This window comes from Perca fluviatilis, chromosome 9, assembly GCF_010015445.1.
Source record: "Perca fluviatilis chromosome 9, GENO_Pfluv_1.0, whole genome shotgun sequence".
NCBI lineage: Eukaryota > Metazoa > Chordata > Actinopteri > Perciformes > Percidae > Perca > Perca fluviatilis.
Window position 1 is genome coordinate 28,274,220 of NC_053120.1, and position 15,262 is coordinate 28,289,481.

The 15,262-nt window shown below is 40.5% G+C and overlaps 1 protein-coding gene across 1 annotated transcript; it reads right to left on the minus strand.

Annotated features, from left to right (window-relative positions):
- Positions 1-1,434: 1,434 nt before the first annotated feature.
- il12rb2 (interleukin 12 receptor, beta 2a) lies at positions 1,435-14,814 on the minus strand. The gene is made up of 16 exons (XM_039810179.1): positions 14,640-14,814; positions 14,185-14,315; positions 13,590-13,862; positions 12,796-12,919; positions 12,514-12,698; positions 9,650-9,792; positions 9,159-9,303; positions 6,177-6,250; positions 5,370-5,586; positions 4,993-5,190; positions 4,783-4,884; positions 4,470-4,619; positions 4,227-4,358; positions 2,736-2,829; positions 2,454-2,541; positions 1,435-2,365 (listed from the first exon to the last, which is right to left on the minus strand). The coding sequence occupies exons 2-16, from the start codon at positions 14,252-14,254 to the stop codon at positions 1,907-1,909; spliced, it is 2,454 nt and encodes an 817-aa protein (XP_039666113.1). The 5' UTR covers positions 14,255-14,315; positions 14,640-14,814; the 3' UTR covers positions 1,435-1,906.
- Positions 14,815-15,262: the final 448 nt, after the last annotated feature.

Consider the following 15,262-nt stretch of genomic DNA (forward strand, 5'->3'; position numbering starts at 1 on the left):
GTCCCAAGTGGAGGCATCTCACTTTGGCGATTCCCTGATTTTTCCCTTCTTGCACCACCCAGCAGGTTATTATTTTTGGCTTTTAGTGAAATGTCTTGTAAACTATTGGATTAATTACCATGAAATTTGGTGCACACATTCAAGTTCACGAGTAGGATGACTCGTAATAACTTTGGTGATCATCTAGAGACACCATCAGGTCCAATTTTAAATTTGTCCAATACTTTGCTTTTATGACCAAATAGCTACAAAACTAATGACATTCAGCCTCACTGTACTTTGTGTTGAGAGCTAATTAGCAACATGCTAAACCAAGATGATAAGCCTAACATCAAACCTGCTAAACATCAGCATGTTAGCATTGTGAGCATGTAAGCATGCTGACGTTAGCATTTAGCTCAAATCAGTTTGTGCCCTTACAGCCTCACAGAGCTGCTAGCATGGCTGTAAAGTCTTCATTTCCAAATATTACAAAATGTAGATGCAGTTTTACAATTGATTGATCATGATTCAATCAATCTTCAGAAAAATAATAAGGAATCATCTGTCATCATGCAGCAATATTACCTGCCCGCGCCACCAACAAATGTGAGAGACAATTTTCTTTACAATATTACTATCTCTGTTTTAGATGAGCTAAGATTGAGGTAGGGTAGATGTATTTAAACTGTGATAGAGTATGTATTTGTCCTTTTACATGCAGGACAGGAGACATTTGGACATGTCACACTAGGAAAAGTACAGGTGCAACTAAAATAAATTATGGCTAAATCTGTTTAGCTGCTTCAAAACAAAAAGATTTCTCATGGGGGGGCAACAGGAACTACGCACTTTAGCTTTAATGTTATTAGTAACACCTGCGCTTTTCCTACTATGACAAGTCAAAATGTCTTCTGTGAAAAAAGGGCCTTATCAGTGCTGTCAGTGTATGGATGTCTTATTTAAATACTTTAAAGGTCCCATAGCATGAACATTTTTTTTTTCAAGAGGGTTTTTTAACATTAATATGCATTCCCCCAGTCTGCCTATAGTCCCCCAGTGGCTAAAAATGGCGATAGGTATAAACCGCTCTGCCTTTGAGAAAATGAAAGCTCAGATGGGCTGATCTGGAATCTTGCTCCTTATGAGGTCATAAGGGGAAAGGTTACCTCCCCTTTCTCTGCTTTGCCCGTCCAGAGAATTTGGCCCACCCATGAGAGGGAGACATCATGGCTTTCAAACGAGCAAAGTGGCAGTTGGTCATGGCCACACCCCCACCCTCCACCTTGCCCCCCCCCCCTCCTCCTCAATAGCATTTAATACTACAGACACAGAAATGGCACATACTAAGGAAAGCTCATTGTGCGACTGGCTCTAGTGGCTGTAATTCTGCACCAAGGCTGAATTTCGGGAAAGAGACTTCAGATACAGTATTAGGGGACCACTAAGGTCTATATAAAAGAGTCTTCAGATACAGTTTCAGGGGACCACTAAGGTCTATATGAAAGCATCCAAAGAGCACCATGTCATGGGACCTTTAAGTCAGGCAGGGAGAAATTACAATATTTGAAGGACATAGGCCATGGTGTTAGTGTGCCCAATGCTGCTCTGAAGAGAAAACAATGGTAATGCATTAATTGAAAACAGAAGTACTTTTTCAGTCAAACATTATTCCTGCACAACAGCTCTGGAAGACTTCAGCAAGAGACTTTTTTGTTACAGTTCAGATTTCAATGAGCAAGGAGGTAGTTCATGCAGAAAGGTGCGTGATGCAAAAAGAAAACAAAAGAGGAATCCAGTCACCACGTCCAGTCATTGTGTTTGTGTCTTTCGTTTAGGTGGTGAAACCCCACCTAGCCGTCCTCTTCCTCAAAAAATCGTTTTCACTCAGACCTCACCTCACCAGAGTTCTGGTTTCAGGTTAACACTAACTGTTCTGAAAGATGTCACTGCAGTCAATTTTGACCGCATTCAGAGTCAACTTCCCTCCGAACTCCAGTGGCTCTATGAAGACGTTGTGACTGGGGAAGAAATCCAGCATTTCTACAAACTCTTCCTCCTCCTCTTCCTCCTCCTCCTGGTATTCCTCGTCCATATTTTCCGGCCCGTGTGACGAGATGTAGCCGAAAGTTGTGTTGGTGTCCAGAGATGTCTGCGTGTGATCGGAGCTTTCTGAGTCGTGGGAGAAGCTCTTGATGTAGGTGGTCAGAGGGTAGGCCAGTGTGGCCGGCTCCAACTCGGGGCTGCGACTGGTTTGAGGAGAGAGTGTAAGTGTGATGGTGTCACTGCTCTGCTTGGGCAGCTCCTCCACATCCACCAGGATGGGCTCTTCTTCCTCCTCGGTTACACTGGAGTTACTCTGCGGCAGCTGGAGGTTCATCTTGCCCTGTTTTGAAGGGACATACAGGCTTAAACTATGAACAGTGAGTTGCAATTTACAACAGTTTGTATTTTATCCACTTTTACATGATTACCTTCTCCTGGGTACACTGTTGTGCCCACTTGCTGTTTGCAGGATCTGGCACATCATCGAGCATGACGCACTGGAAATACACCCATAGCCTGAGGGGGAATGTGAAAAAACAATACGGCATGGAAAGTTTAATGGCCCTATAATATATTTTTATTGCTGCACCATTTCTTTGGCAACAATTGTGTGGTTTCTGCAGAACTGTAGATTAACAAAAAAAGAAAGGCGTGAGCTTGTTAGTTGCTTTCACGTATACATCCATATAGAGCTGCTGTTGCTCACATACCTCTGCTTTAATGCTGAACTCTGGGACACACACACCAGAAACAACACGATGGGGGCGGCGACTGCACACACTAGTAGGGGGGATAGTTGGGTCTCTGCAACAGTGACAGTGAAACAGGAAGATGTAAGACTGCAGCATATATATTTAGCTAGGTAGTAAAAAGGAAAAAAAACGTAGGCGATTGTCTATCGAAAGACATTTTTTTAAGTTGTTTGACAAAAAGTCCATTTGCTTAGAAAAAACAATTACCGGTAGATGTGATCGAAAGGTGCTGAAAAAGGTAGTAAGGGGACCATGAGTTGTCAAATCATATTTCTGGCCGAGAAAAACTTTGACTCCTTTGAAGAAAAGAAAAGTCTTTTCTGTTAAATTTTACTATTTTATTGAAAATCACTTGACAGGTTGTTTGATTCACTCCACATCAAAACTATCAGTGTATAACATTCTTTAAAGGATGGATTCAAACCAAAGTAAGGTCCCTAAAAGATCACTTCTTAATGTGTTTTCAGTGTGAGTGATGGGGAACAAAACACCCAGTCCTCGTTTTGTGCATCAAAAAATGCATCAAAAGTTGAGTTAATATAAGGTTTCAGCAGTCTGAGTTAGCCTCTTGATAAGGCTTCCAAATCTTCCAAAGTTTGTTTCTTTCTTATGAAATGTGTGTATCTGTCCCTTCCTTGCAGCTCAGCAAGGAAACAATGAGATCATTTGTACTAAAAAGATAGTAACTTTGGAGGACATCTACTTGATTTGATTAATACAGACTGGTGGAGCCTCATTTTAACTTAATATAAACTGAATTGAATACAATTTCACACAGACTGAGTATTTAGTTTTAAGACAGACTTGGAAAAAATGTGAACCTACCTATCCATTAAGCTACAGTATGTCTTTGGACAAGGCTGGTCTTTATATCATTAAATACAGTTACTCATTTTTATTGTAAGAAATTCTGCGTTTTTCTGAGTCTTAAATGGAAAAAAAGATTTCAGTGCCAATCGCTGGTCTGAAACACATGTAATCAGCAGAACTAGTTTCATCCAATGTTAAATAAAAAGTTTGACGTTTTGGGAAATACACTTATTTGTTATTGAAAGTTATATAAAAAAGAAAGAATACATTTTGGCAACAGCCAGCAGCCAGTTAGCTTAGCTTTGCATCAAGACTGGAAACGGGGAATCCGCTAGCCTGGTTCTGGCCAACACAATCTTCCTACTACCAAATCTATAGCTCACGTACTAACACTTTATATGTTGTTTGTTTAATCTTTAGAAAACCACAGTTTAAAAGCCACAACTTTACAACTTATGGCTTTATGTGCATATTTCTTGGCCAGGAGCAGACGAGGCAACCAGCGGAGACTCCAGGTCATTTCATATTTGCTGTTCAGACATAAGAGTGGTATTGATCTTCTCGTGTAACTCTTGGGAAGAAAGCAAATGAACCAAAATGTCAAACTATGGCTTTAAAGAAACTTGGAAAGCTGCTTACGCTGGATGAAGACCTTGACCTTTTGACATGCTGGGCCTTCTCCTTTAGCCGTTGAAGCAGTCATCCACAGGCTGTAGGAAGCTGGAGACAGGTCTTTGATGGTGTGCATTCTCTCTGATGCTGGTATAGGGTCTGCAATACAAATTCATATACATACAGCAGAGGAAAGTTACTCATGTGACTGTCTGCATCCAAAGAGTACATGTTGTATGAGACGAATCAGTAAAGATAAATGCTTCTTACGAGCCTTCTGCTGTCCGCTTTCGTTCTCTAAATAGATGGTGTACTTGGTTACACAACCCCCACGCTGACCCCTGGGAATCTCTGTCCAGGTCACTTGTACTTTGTTTCCCTCAACAACCGGCTCTTGGACTGACGGACCGTCTTCTGGGGCTGCAGGCAACAAGCAGAGCCCAAAAATATTACTCAACAGGAGGGATGATAAAGGAATATTTGAAACACTTTAATACTCCTGCTACTAACCGAATATTCTGCCAGTTATGTTTGAGTTTAATAAACTACTATAAATTAACATTATCGAATTAACTGATCTTACCTGATTCCAAAGTGGAGACACCTGTAAATCTGGTCCTACTCACTGAGCTCTCATTGTTTAAAACATATACTGCTCCCTCGTAGCACTCAAATGGCTTAATATCTGCATAAAGAAAGATAGCGGTATAGTAATATTAAAGAAACTAGAAGGAAAAAAAAACAGTACGAAAGACGAAAAGGCGAATATTTACTGTAACTCTACATGTCCCACCTGTAACAACAGCATGGTTGTTTTTCCGGCCCAGTCTGACCCATCTGAGCTCCTCCAACTTATGGCCCTCTGGGTACCACTCCAGCACATATGCTGAATGTAGCGGTGCAGTGTCATGCTTTCTCCAGGAGATGGTGACACTGTGGTTGTCTGCAGTTACTTGCATGTCCTGAGGGGGCTCGAACTGCATGCTCTTCGCTGCAAGAGATCATTATATAGACACCAATTTCACCCTTAGTATTACAAATGTGTCTGAGATTCTCCTGTAACCTCTTAACATGACTGCTCACCCACAAAAAGAGGCACATTCTGCCTTTACGAAGCTGCAGACCTAATTAGACAAGCATTCACTCACACAAAGTTGACTTATTTTTTACCTTTTGTGTGATGGGTTTTAATTCTGGCAGGAGGGGACAGCCCTTTGGAGTTGCGAGCCCACACTGTGACTTCACAGTCGGTACAGAACGGGACTGGATAATCCCTGGCATCGGCACTAATTGGCTCTGGGTTGACGAAGACCAAGCCAGAGTTTTGGCTGTAAACGCTGACATTATACTCTATGATTTTCCCTCTAGCGGTGGCATTGTTCAGCTCCTGCAGTCAGAGAAATGTTTGAAAAGTGAATTATTGAGTTTGTCACCACATATTTGCTTTGGTTCAATAAAAAGAAACATCGTGAGCATTTACATGAGCCTTGGATTTGGCCGTCTTTACAGGATGCTCACAATCAACACACTGAGACAGCATGTAAGACACATCATTTCTGCTCAGCTCCCCTTTTCTTGTAAACTGAAACTTTGGTGTCTGGCATCAAGTTTCACTTATCTCTCACGTCTTTATGTGGCATTAAATGAGTGTGTGTGTGTGTGTGTGTGTGTGTGTGTGTGTGTGTGTGTGTGTGTGTGTGTGTGTGTGTATGTGTGTGTGGTAGATGGTGGGGATGTGCAAGTGTGTGAGGGTGTCACAGCTCAGAAGTGGTCAAGGGTTGACCTTTAGTTTGTGCAGAAAGTAATAGTGAAGCAGGAAGATCACAAAGTGTTACTATGGCGACAACACCACACAGACACAGAGTGAGAGAGGGGAGAGGGAACACATGAAACTGTACAGCAGAGCAGCGTTTTGTGTAATTGTCCTTCACAATAATTCAGAATAAACAATTGAAAAGCTTTTAAAAAAAAACGTACCTTCCAGTAAACTCTCTGTGATTTAGAGTCAGAGGCGAGCTCGGCGTACCACACATCCAACTCTTTGGCAGGCGCTGAAACAATAACACAATCTGTCACTGGACAATAATACTGAGATATTAAGAAGGTTGATATTTGACTTTAGAGACTAGAATTTAATTTTTGTGAAAGTGAAAGACATGTTTATAGAATTGACATTTCTTAAAAGTTATTCCTAATTGACAGACTTTGAAATCCTTTGAAAAACATCCATGACATTGAAAATGTCAATGTCTTTGTTGTCAAAGTTACTTTTAAGTCACTTGGTTCAAACACTTGCGTGTGAAGAACACTTCACCTGTTGGTGAGTTCAGGGGCTGTTGGAAAAGTGAGACTTTAGTGTTAGCTACCCAGCTGCAATGCAAGAAACTACAAATGTGCCCATGTATAATTATTTTTTGTCTTTTGGATGTGACCCAGAAATACCGGATATTAATGTTTTTTTTAATGTCATGTTCTGTTTGTGCAGTCAGAGAGCCCAACTGTAAATCCTGCTTAGATGTAATGGATGTTCATATGCTCTATATCTGTGATTGGTGTTGACTGTGCATTTTACTCAGCACTATCCCTCAAATTAATCAGTATTAGTTTGTTATTATTGGGTTTTATAACATGTTTTTTAAAGAGACGTGTTTAACGGGAGCCGAAAGGTAGTTTTCCCGTTTTCAATAACTTTTTGTTTCCGAAATTTGTGTTTAATAAGGATTTCAATTAAAAAAAAAATATCAAGTAAACAATTAATGGATTTTGCAATGCTAACCTTTTTACACATCAAATCTGTGGGACCCTAAACAATGAGAAGGTAAATCCAATTTCAACAAAAGACAATGGTTAATATTTCAAATCAGCACCTTCTCACAATTGCTCTTCTTTTAATGAGAGATTTCCATGTCCTTTTTTTTATTACAATAGTGCCTTTAAACAAGCCGTCAGGACTTCTATATGGTTGTGATCAACTATACTATATATATATATATATATAAAAGTAAAGTAAAAAGTGCTGCTTCTGTGCCGTTTCAGTCATTCCCCGGCTACGATATATAAGTATATATCTGGATGAGAAAAATAAAGTGTTTCTTGAGCATTAAAGTATGTAAACATGTTCTAGTAGAAACCCAAAATACAAGTATGAACCTGAAAATGAGCATGATAGTTCTCCTTTAAAGGATAGTATTACCTTCACAACAAAACTAATTGTTTCTTGTGGTAGATTAGCTTCCTCAATTATGTTTCAAATTTCGGTAAGGTGATTTTCAAACTGTCCTGGGTGAAACCAGCGGCTGCCTGGAAGATCAGGAATCACATGTGTGGCTTAGACACTATGTGCTTATCCAGGAAAATAAGGAAGATAGATACACGCTTGTAACGAATGTGTTCAATTCATGCTTAAAAAAAGAAAATGTAAATACCCTATACCAAAAATGTCTCTTCTGTTATTTCTACTTTGACCTCTGCTGCTGCTGACTGTTCATGAAAAACTCATGATCTTTCACTGCTGCACATTCATAGCTCATATCTCTGAAATGAAGAGGCCTTCATATCTTCACACCATCAGTGTTACAAATATGCAGCGATCTTTCCCATGATGAAGCATTACTGTCTTGTGTACCACTTAGCTTTTCTTCGCTGTTTTTCGCTGTTATTCTCTGTTTACACTTTATATTTCAGAAGTAGTAGTTTAGTATATTCATATTTGTATTGTAGTCCATTCTTACTGTATATTGTATATTCTATAGCTGCTGCTGCTGAAACAAGAATTTCCCAATTACTATCTATCTATCTATCTATCTATCTATCTATCTATCTATCTATCTATCTATCTATCTATCTATCTATCTAATCTCAGTGTAAGCCAAATGGTTTTGGCCTTAAAGACCTCATATTATGCTCATTTTCATGTTCATAATTGTATTTTGAGGTTGTACCAGAATAGGTTTACATGGTTTAATTTTCAAAAAACACCAAATTTTTGTCGTGCTGCACATTGCTGCAGCTCCTCTTTTCACCCTGTGTGTTGAGCTCTCTGTTTTAGCTACAGAGTGAGGCATCACACTTCTATTCCAAATTTATTGTGAGTTGTACATGTGCAGTACCTAGGTAAGGACTACTAGCCAGTCCGAAGCAGAGTAGGGCGGGCCCTGACAAGCATGCTAGTGTGATCCAAAAACTATCCCAGAACAACCCGACAAGCTTCGCAACCTAGACTGGAGCAAGACGTTTCAGAGTGGTAAGTTATTTCAAGTGTGTGTGTGTGTGTATGTATGTGTGTGTGTGGTAGAGGGTGGGGATGTAAAAGTGTGGGCGTGAAATTAGTCTTTCATATGTAACGTTTTATTTCTGCACTGTCTCCTGGACATGGCGATACAACTATCCGAACTCTTCGGGTCTCCGCTCTAACCAGCTTGATTTGAGGGCGTGCCACACTAGCAGCTAGGCGAGCTTTATAACATGTTACAAGGTGATGCAAAATGACGCGCGTTTGTCACATAAGTAAAGGCTGGACTACAATAGAGCTGTTTCGAGCAATTGGCGAGCAGTGTTTTCTGTTGGAGATGGTAAAGTGCCTTTGGGGTGGACTTTGGGCTTTTTTACTTTGTAAACCTATGACATGCACAAAAAAGATATATAACACAATAAAGTAAAATAAAAAAAAGCATAATATGAGCACTTTAACACACAACCAAATAAGGACTGTTTCAGTGGCTTACAGGTATTCTGCATACAGTCAGTGAGCTGATAACTGCCTCAAAAAAAACCAAAAGAAAGGAAACAGTACTGCATTATCTGATAGATTTCATAGATAAAGTGCCACAGAGATATTGTAAATCCATTCAGACCAAAACTGTTTGCCTGTAGATAGAGTCAGTGTAGTGCTTTCACTCAGGAAGTGCAAAAATAGTCTTCAGGAGGTGCAGGTAACTGTAATACAGACGGTTTGCTTACCTTCCTCTTGAGTCCAGCTTAATATGTTTGCGCTCCACTGACTCCACAGGCCGCTGCTGAATTTGCATCTGGCTCTGAAATGGTACAACATGTAGGGCTCCAGAGAGGAGATGAACCGAACCTGTACCGAACTCATCTGCACACCCTGTAAGTTGAAATAAGTGTTTTTTTCATCTTATTTTAATTAATTAAAACTCAATCATCCACACTCCAACAAAGAGCCATTCATAATCACATTGCATACCATTGATGGTCCAATTTCAGCTTGTTTTTGAGACTTGTGCAACATTGTGAGTTTACCTTTGCGCACATCAACCTGACACTCATATCTGCCTTTGGCTTTGAATCAGCAGAAGACCTATGAGGTCTGTTCACGCCATGACTGTTTTCAAAGGGCTAAAGTAACCTTCAGCAGCATCTCTTGCAACAACTCATTGAAAGTCCCTAAATGTTCAAAATCTGCACTAATCTGAGGCATTAAGACTTCTTACTGAGTCAGGAGAAGATGTCCATGTCTGTGCATCTGTTCTGTATTGGATCTCTAGGTGTTGAGCCTTCACAGGCAGCTCCACTTTGACAATGCACTCTCGGGAAGAGCACTCGGGTTGGCCAAGAGCAGGAGTCGAGGGCATCGCTGCTCAGATCAACACAGAGTGGTCGGATACATTAAAAACAAATCAGGCACAAAGGGCACACAAGATGACATTTTGATGTTTTCTTTGCTATAAAATCAGCAATTGAAAAGATAGGATTCCACTGCATCATTACTAGCCATCGGAGGTAGTCATCGCATTGTGGAAAGGAGGGCGGAGGGAGATTATCTATGAAGGTAAATATGGTGCAAAACGTGAGAGCTTGTAGAATACAATGTGAGAACTTGCAGAACAAAAAAATTGAACTTGTATGTTAAAATTTGCACTTGTAAAATAAAAATTTGCACTTGTGAAATAAAAATGTGCACTTGTAAAATAAAAATTTGCACTTGTAAAATAAAAATTTGCATTGTAATTGAATTATTCACATTTGAAGTCACAAAAGAAAAAACATGAGAGCTTGTAAATGAAATCTGTGTAAATTGAAATTTGCACTTGAGAAAAAATATTCACAAATGTGTAGATTGATATTTGCATGAACACAATGACAGCTGCAAACTTGTAATGCAACATTTACTCATGTACTTTTTTTTTACTCGTGTGATTTTCCATCACAACCACAAATCAGTGATTACAACCTCTCGAATCTGTCACTGTATGCGCTCTCGCATCACAAAGAGGCGAATTCGCGCCGACTTTTGGCAACACTTGTTGCGATACATTTGGTGCAAAACTAATTTGTACCTGTGGACTTAGGCTGTGGAGCTCTGATCCAACAGAACGGGGAAAGCAGGGTTTCTATCGCCAGATGAGGGACAACTCTGTCCGGCTTATTTAGCTATGTCGCATGGAAGCCTGGTTGAATAGCAAGCTAGCGTTAGCTAACTAACCAACCAGCCTGATTCTAAATAAATACCTTTTAATTATCTTAACACTTTTTAACAGTCAAACTGAAACACTGGCGGTGAGCTCCAGGTCCTGCAGACGGACCGTCACCAGCGGGTATCGGCCAGCGGAGCAACATCGCTATTATTGCCAGAAAGCTTCGGCGCACCTCGACCTGCAGTCGGAGCTCCAGCGGGACACGGAGAGCCCCGCACCCGTAGCATCGGCACATCCCCGGCCATGACCACAGCTTGCTTTGCTGATGTTGTGCCTCACTGCCAATCAGCACCCGCCGGGCAGCAACAATAGCTTCTGCAGAATTACATCCACCTCGCGGGCAGCAGCAATCATTTTTGCCGAATAATGCGTCATCTCTTAACCCTCGTTGCTGCCGAGATTTGCACCCAGGTAGCAAGGAAATGATATTCTGATAAAACATTGATGTCTCTAAACGTTATAAAATTATAATCATCATTGATGAACATGACAAAGGAATGTATATAGCCTACATTTTAATTAAACAGTAGCTACTTTGCCTTATAAAATCATTAGCCTATTTCCCCTTATGGATGGAAGTCTTGGCAGGGATGCAGAACTTGGCACGTGTTACCCGCTGATGACGGTCCGTCTGCGGCTGCAGGACCTGGAGCTCACCGCCAGTGTTTCAGTTTGACTGTTAAAGTGTTTAGATAACTAAAAGGTATTTATTTAGAAGCTGGTTAGTTAGCTAATGCTAGCTTGCTATTCCACCAACACTAGCGGTGAGCTGCTACCGTCGCGGGGCTCTCCGTGTCCGCTGGAGCCCCGACTGCAGGTCGAGGTCGGCAGCGAAGCTTTCTGGCAATAATAGCGATGTTGCGCTGGCCGATAACGGCTGGTGACGGTCCGTCCTGCAGGACCTGGAGCTCACCGCCAGTGTTTCAGTTTGACTGTTAAAAAGTGTTAAGATAATTAAAAGGTATTTATTTAGAATCAGGCTGGTTGGTTAGTTAGCTAACGCGTCTGCTATTCAACCAGGCTTCCATGCGACATAGCTAAATAAGCCGGACAGAGTTGTCCCTCATCTGGCGATAGAAACCCTGCTTTCCCCGTTCTGTTGGATCAGAGCTCCACAGCCTAAGTCCACAGGTACAAATTAGTTTTGCACCAAATGTATCGCAACAAGTGTTGCAAAAGTCGAGGCGCAGATTCGCCTCTTTGTGATGCGAGAGAGCGCACACAGTGACAGATTCGAGAGGTTGTAATCACTGAGTTGTGGTTGTGATGGAAAATCAACCTGAGTAAAAAAAAAAGTACATGAGTAAATGTTGCATTACAAGTTTGCAGCTGTCATTGTGTTCATGCAAATATCAATCTACACATTTGTGAATATTTTTTCTACAAGTGCAAATTTCAATTTACAAGTTCAGATTTTTTTTACAAGCTCTCATGTTTTTTTTCTTTTTGTGACTTCAAATGTGAATAATTTTTACAAGTGCAAATTTTTATTTTACAAGTGCAAATTTTTATTTTACAAGTGCACATTTTTATTTTACAAGTGCAAATTTTTATTTTACAAGTGCAAATTTTAACATACAAGTTCAATTTTTTTGTTCTGCAAGTTCTCACATTGTATTCTACAAGCTCTCACGTTTTGCACCATATTTACCTTCATAATTATCAACCATCAATGAACATCAGGATTAGAGCATAAAAGGACAGATTTTCCTTGCAAAGCTGATTTCAAGCCACAACATCATTGTATCGATTTCAATACTTTTTAGGCACCGACCGAATTGCCTTCTTAGTATCGAGTATTGAACAATGCCTTGTCATTCAATACCAAATTTCAATCCCTAAGGAGTAAATCTCATCAGTGTTACATGCTGCTGTCTTACCAATGTCACTGAGCGTGTAGTTGATGGGGATGGACACTTGAGAGCCCAGTGGATTTTGGGCTAGGACCCACACAGAGATCAGCTGGACAGAGCTGGTCACAGTGAAACTAGCCGATGGAAAATCAGTTCCTCTACTGGAGACATTGCACTCTTTACGTTCGTGGCTTTTAGATACAGTTCTCACACTGAAACACACAAAGCCACGTTTCATTTGACAGTAGGTATAAGCAATGTGATATTGTTTTGATGACTTCTCGATCCAATTTTGGTTTTTAAACTTACCACAGCTTTGTACTGTCCGTAAGAAAAGTATCTCGTCCTCTGTTCCAAGTGCAGGACAAAACTCCGCTTTCATTATCTTTGACTTTGTAGATGCATGAAATATTCGTAGGCCTCTCTGGTAGATCTAAAGGACAAAGAAAATGCATAATTGAATAAAAATATAACATAAACCTAACAATCAGCCTAAACAAGGCTTTACATTTTTTTCAAACTGCATTTATATATTTCTGGCACTTGAGTTGTCATTCCAACACAGGAATATCAAATTAGGAAGTAATATTATCATTGAAAACTTAGATGGTTGTATCCTCAAAAAACACAAATGTGGGTAATCCATTTAGTTTATTCAGATTAAATAATTTTTAGTATTGGATGTGTCATTTCAGAACAACTCTGTGTTGACAATATTGTGTGCACTTTTCATGTTAGGGAAATGGCATGTTGCATGTGTCAAAAAACAAGTTAACTCAATTAGCAACAGCTCTGTGGTCAGAACTGATCACATTGTGTTAGCTTTGACACAGCTGCACCCAGCCCGCGACATGCAAACAGTGTGTACTCTAAGTATAAAGAGAAAGCAGAACCAGCTGTGCCTTTTTTTAATCATTTCTTGTATCTTGAAAAGTTATAGTCATGCCTTAAGATGTCTCATCTTGAAATACCACGTGACATGCACTGTAAAACATCCTGCGGACAAATAGCCTGAAATTCACTAAATGTGTGCATAAGGAAACTTTTCAGTAATAAATATTTCAGAGATTACTGCTTTTCCTGCTCCTTGGTTTCATACTCACATCCAGCCGAGATGTCCAGTCCACAGGGGTCCAGAGCAGAAGGACACTTACACCGACAGCTGTATGTTCTGTTTTTGGTTATGTTTGCTACATTTAAATATATAGTTGTAGAATTAAATATGTTGTGGCTCTGTAGTGTTGGCGGATGGTCACTGTACATGGATCCCTTGCACTTGCAGTTAAAGGTGCAGTACACCGTAAAGCTGGTGCCTCGCTGCACCACAGGTCCACGGCTGGACCAGATGGCACAGGATTTCTCAGGATATTTCTCACCTATAAGCAGAAATGAGGATTTATATGTTCCTATCATTTAGTTATGTGAATGTGAGAAAGCTACTGATCATGGATTTGTTGAACAAAACACTTCATCCTTATGCAGATGCACAATTTCACACATCACTGACAGATTTGACATGATAACTACAACTGTCACACTAAAGACACACACACACTGTCAAAATAACTTTTTCCTAGAAAGGCTTTTCATGTAGCCTACATCCACACTAACCTTTATCTCCAAATAACATGATGACAAAAATATTAAAATATACCTCTTAAATATTAGAAATGTGTCCACACGGTAGTCTGAGCTTACCTATGCACAGCTGCACAGCCAGCCCAGTAACAACAGTGAAGATGGTCCATGTTTGGGACATTGTCGCCATGAGTCATCAGTAACTGCCTCCTGATATGTCTCTTACATTGCCAGAGGAACTGCTAGCTTACCTTAAAACAAGTAAAAGTGCACAAATGCATGAGGTCAACGTTTTTTGGATAGCCTACATCTTTTTTTAAAAAGTATCTTAATGTTCAAAAGTTTTTATCTGGGAAACCAGTCGGCGCTTTATGATCTTTCCTTTCTGGTAGCTGGCGATAATGTTGTCCCATGCATATCATATTGATATTAAATCATGTATACTACTTTTTAAGCACAGCCGGCTGTCAATCACGGATGTATTAATAGCCAATATGTCAATAGCTACGCATAGAGCAGCTGCGCACAGTCAATAATGACGGTAATAAAAACACGGATAACAAAGTCATACTCACCAAGACATGACATCCCGGCATCATATTAATCCTTAAGCCTTCTGAAGACTTTTGATCCGTCATCATTAAGTCCTTCCTAACATCGTTAGTTAGAGCAGAGGATCCTGACTGCGGCAGGCTGACGGCGGAGACTCCGTGCTGGCTGACTGCTGCCGCCTCTGTCTGCAGTGTGTGAAGTGACACACCTCAGTTCATTTGTGAAGCCATAGGTGAAACACAAACACACACACACACACACACACACACACACACACACACACACACACACACACACACACACACACACACACACACACACACACACACACGCGCTCACACAGAGTCAGACACTGTGCACTACCAAGCTACTGATGATTATAGCAGTGGTGGAATGTAACTCAGTAGTTTTACTCGAGTAGGCTACATTTAATGCAACTTATACTTCTGCTCAACTGCATGTCAGAGGCAAATATTGTACTTTTTACTCCACTACATTTCTCTGACAGCTTTGGTTTCTGGAAAAAAAAAGCAACAACTGGAGGATGGTGTTTGTTTCTGAGCAGTAGTAGTTAGTGTTGCTTGGGAAAAGGAAAGTTTGGGGTCCCCGGCTGGAGCTGCTGCCCTTGCGACTCGACCCCGGATAA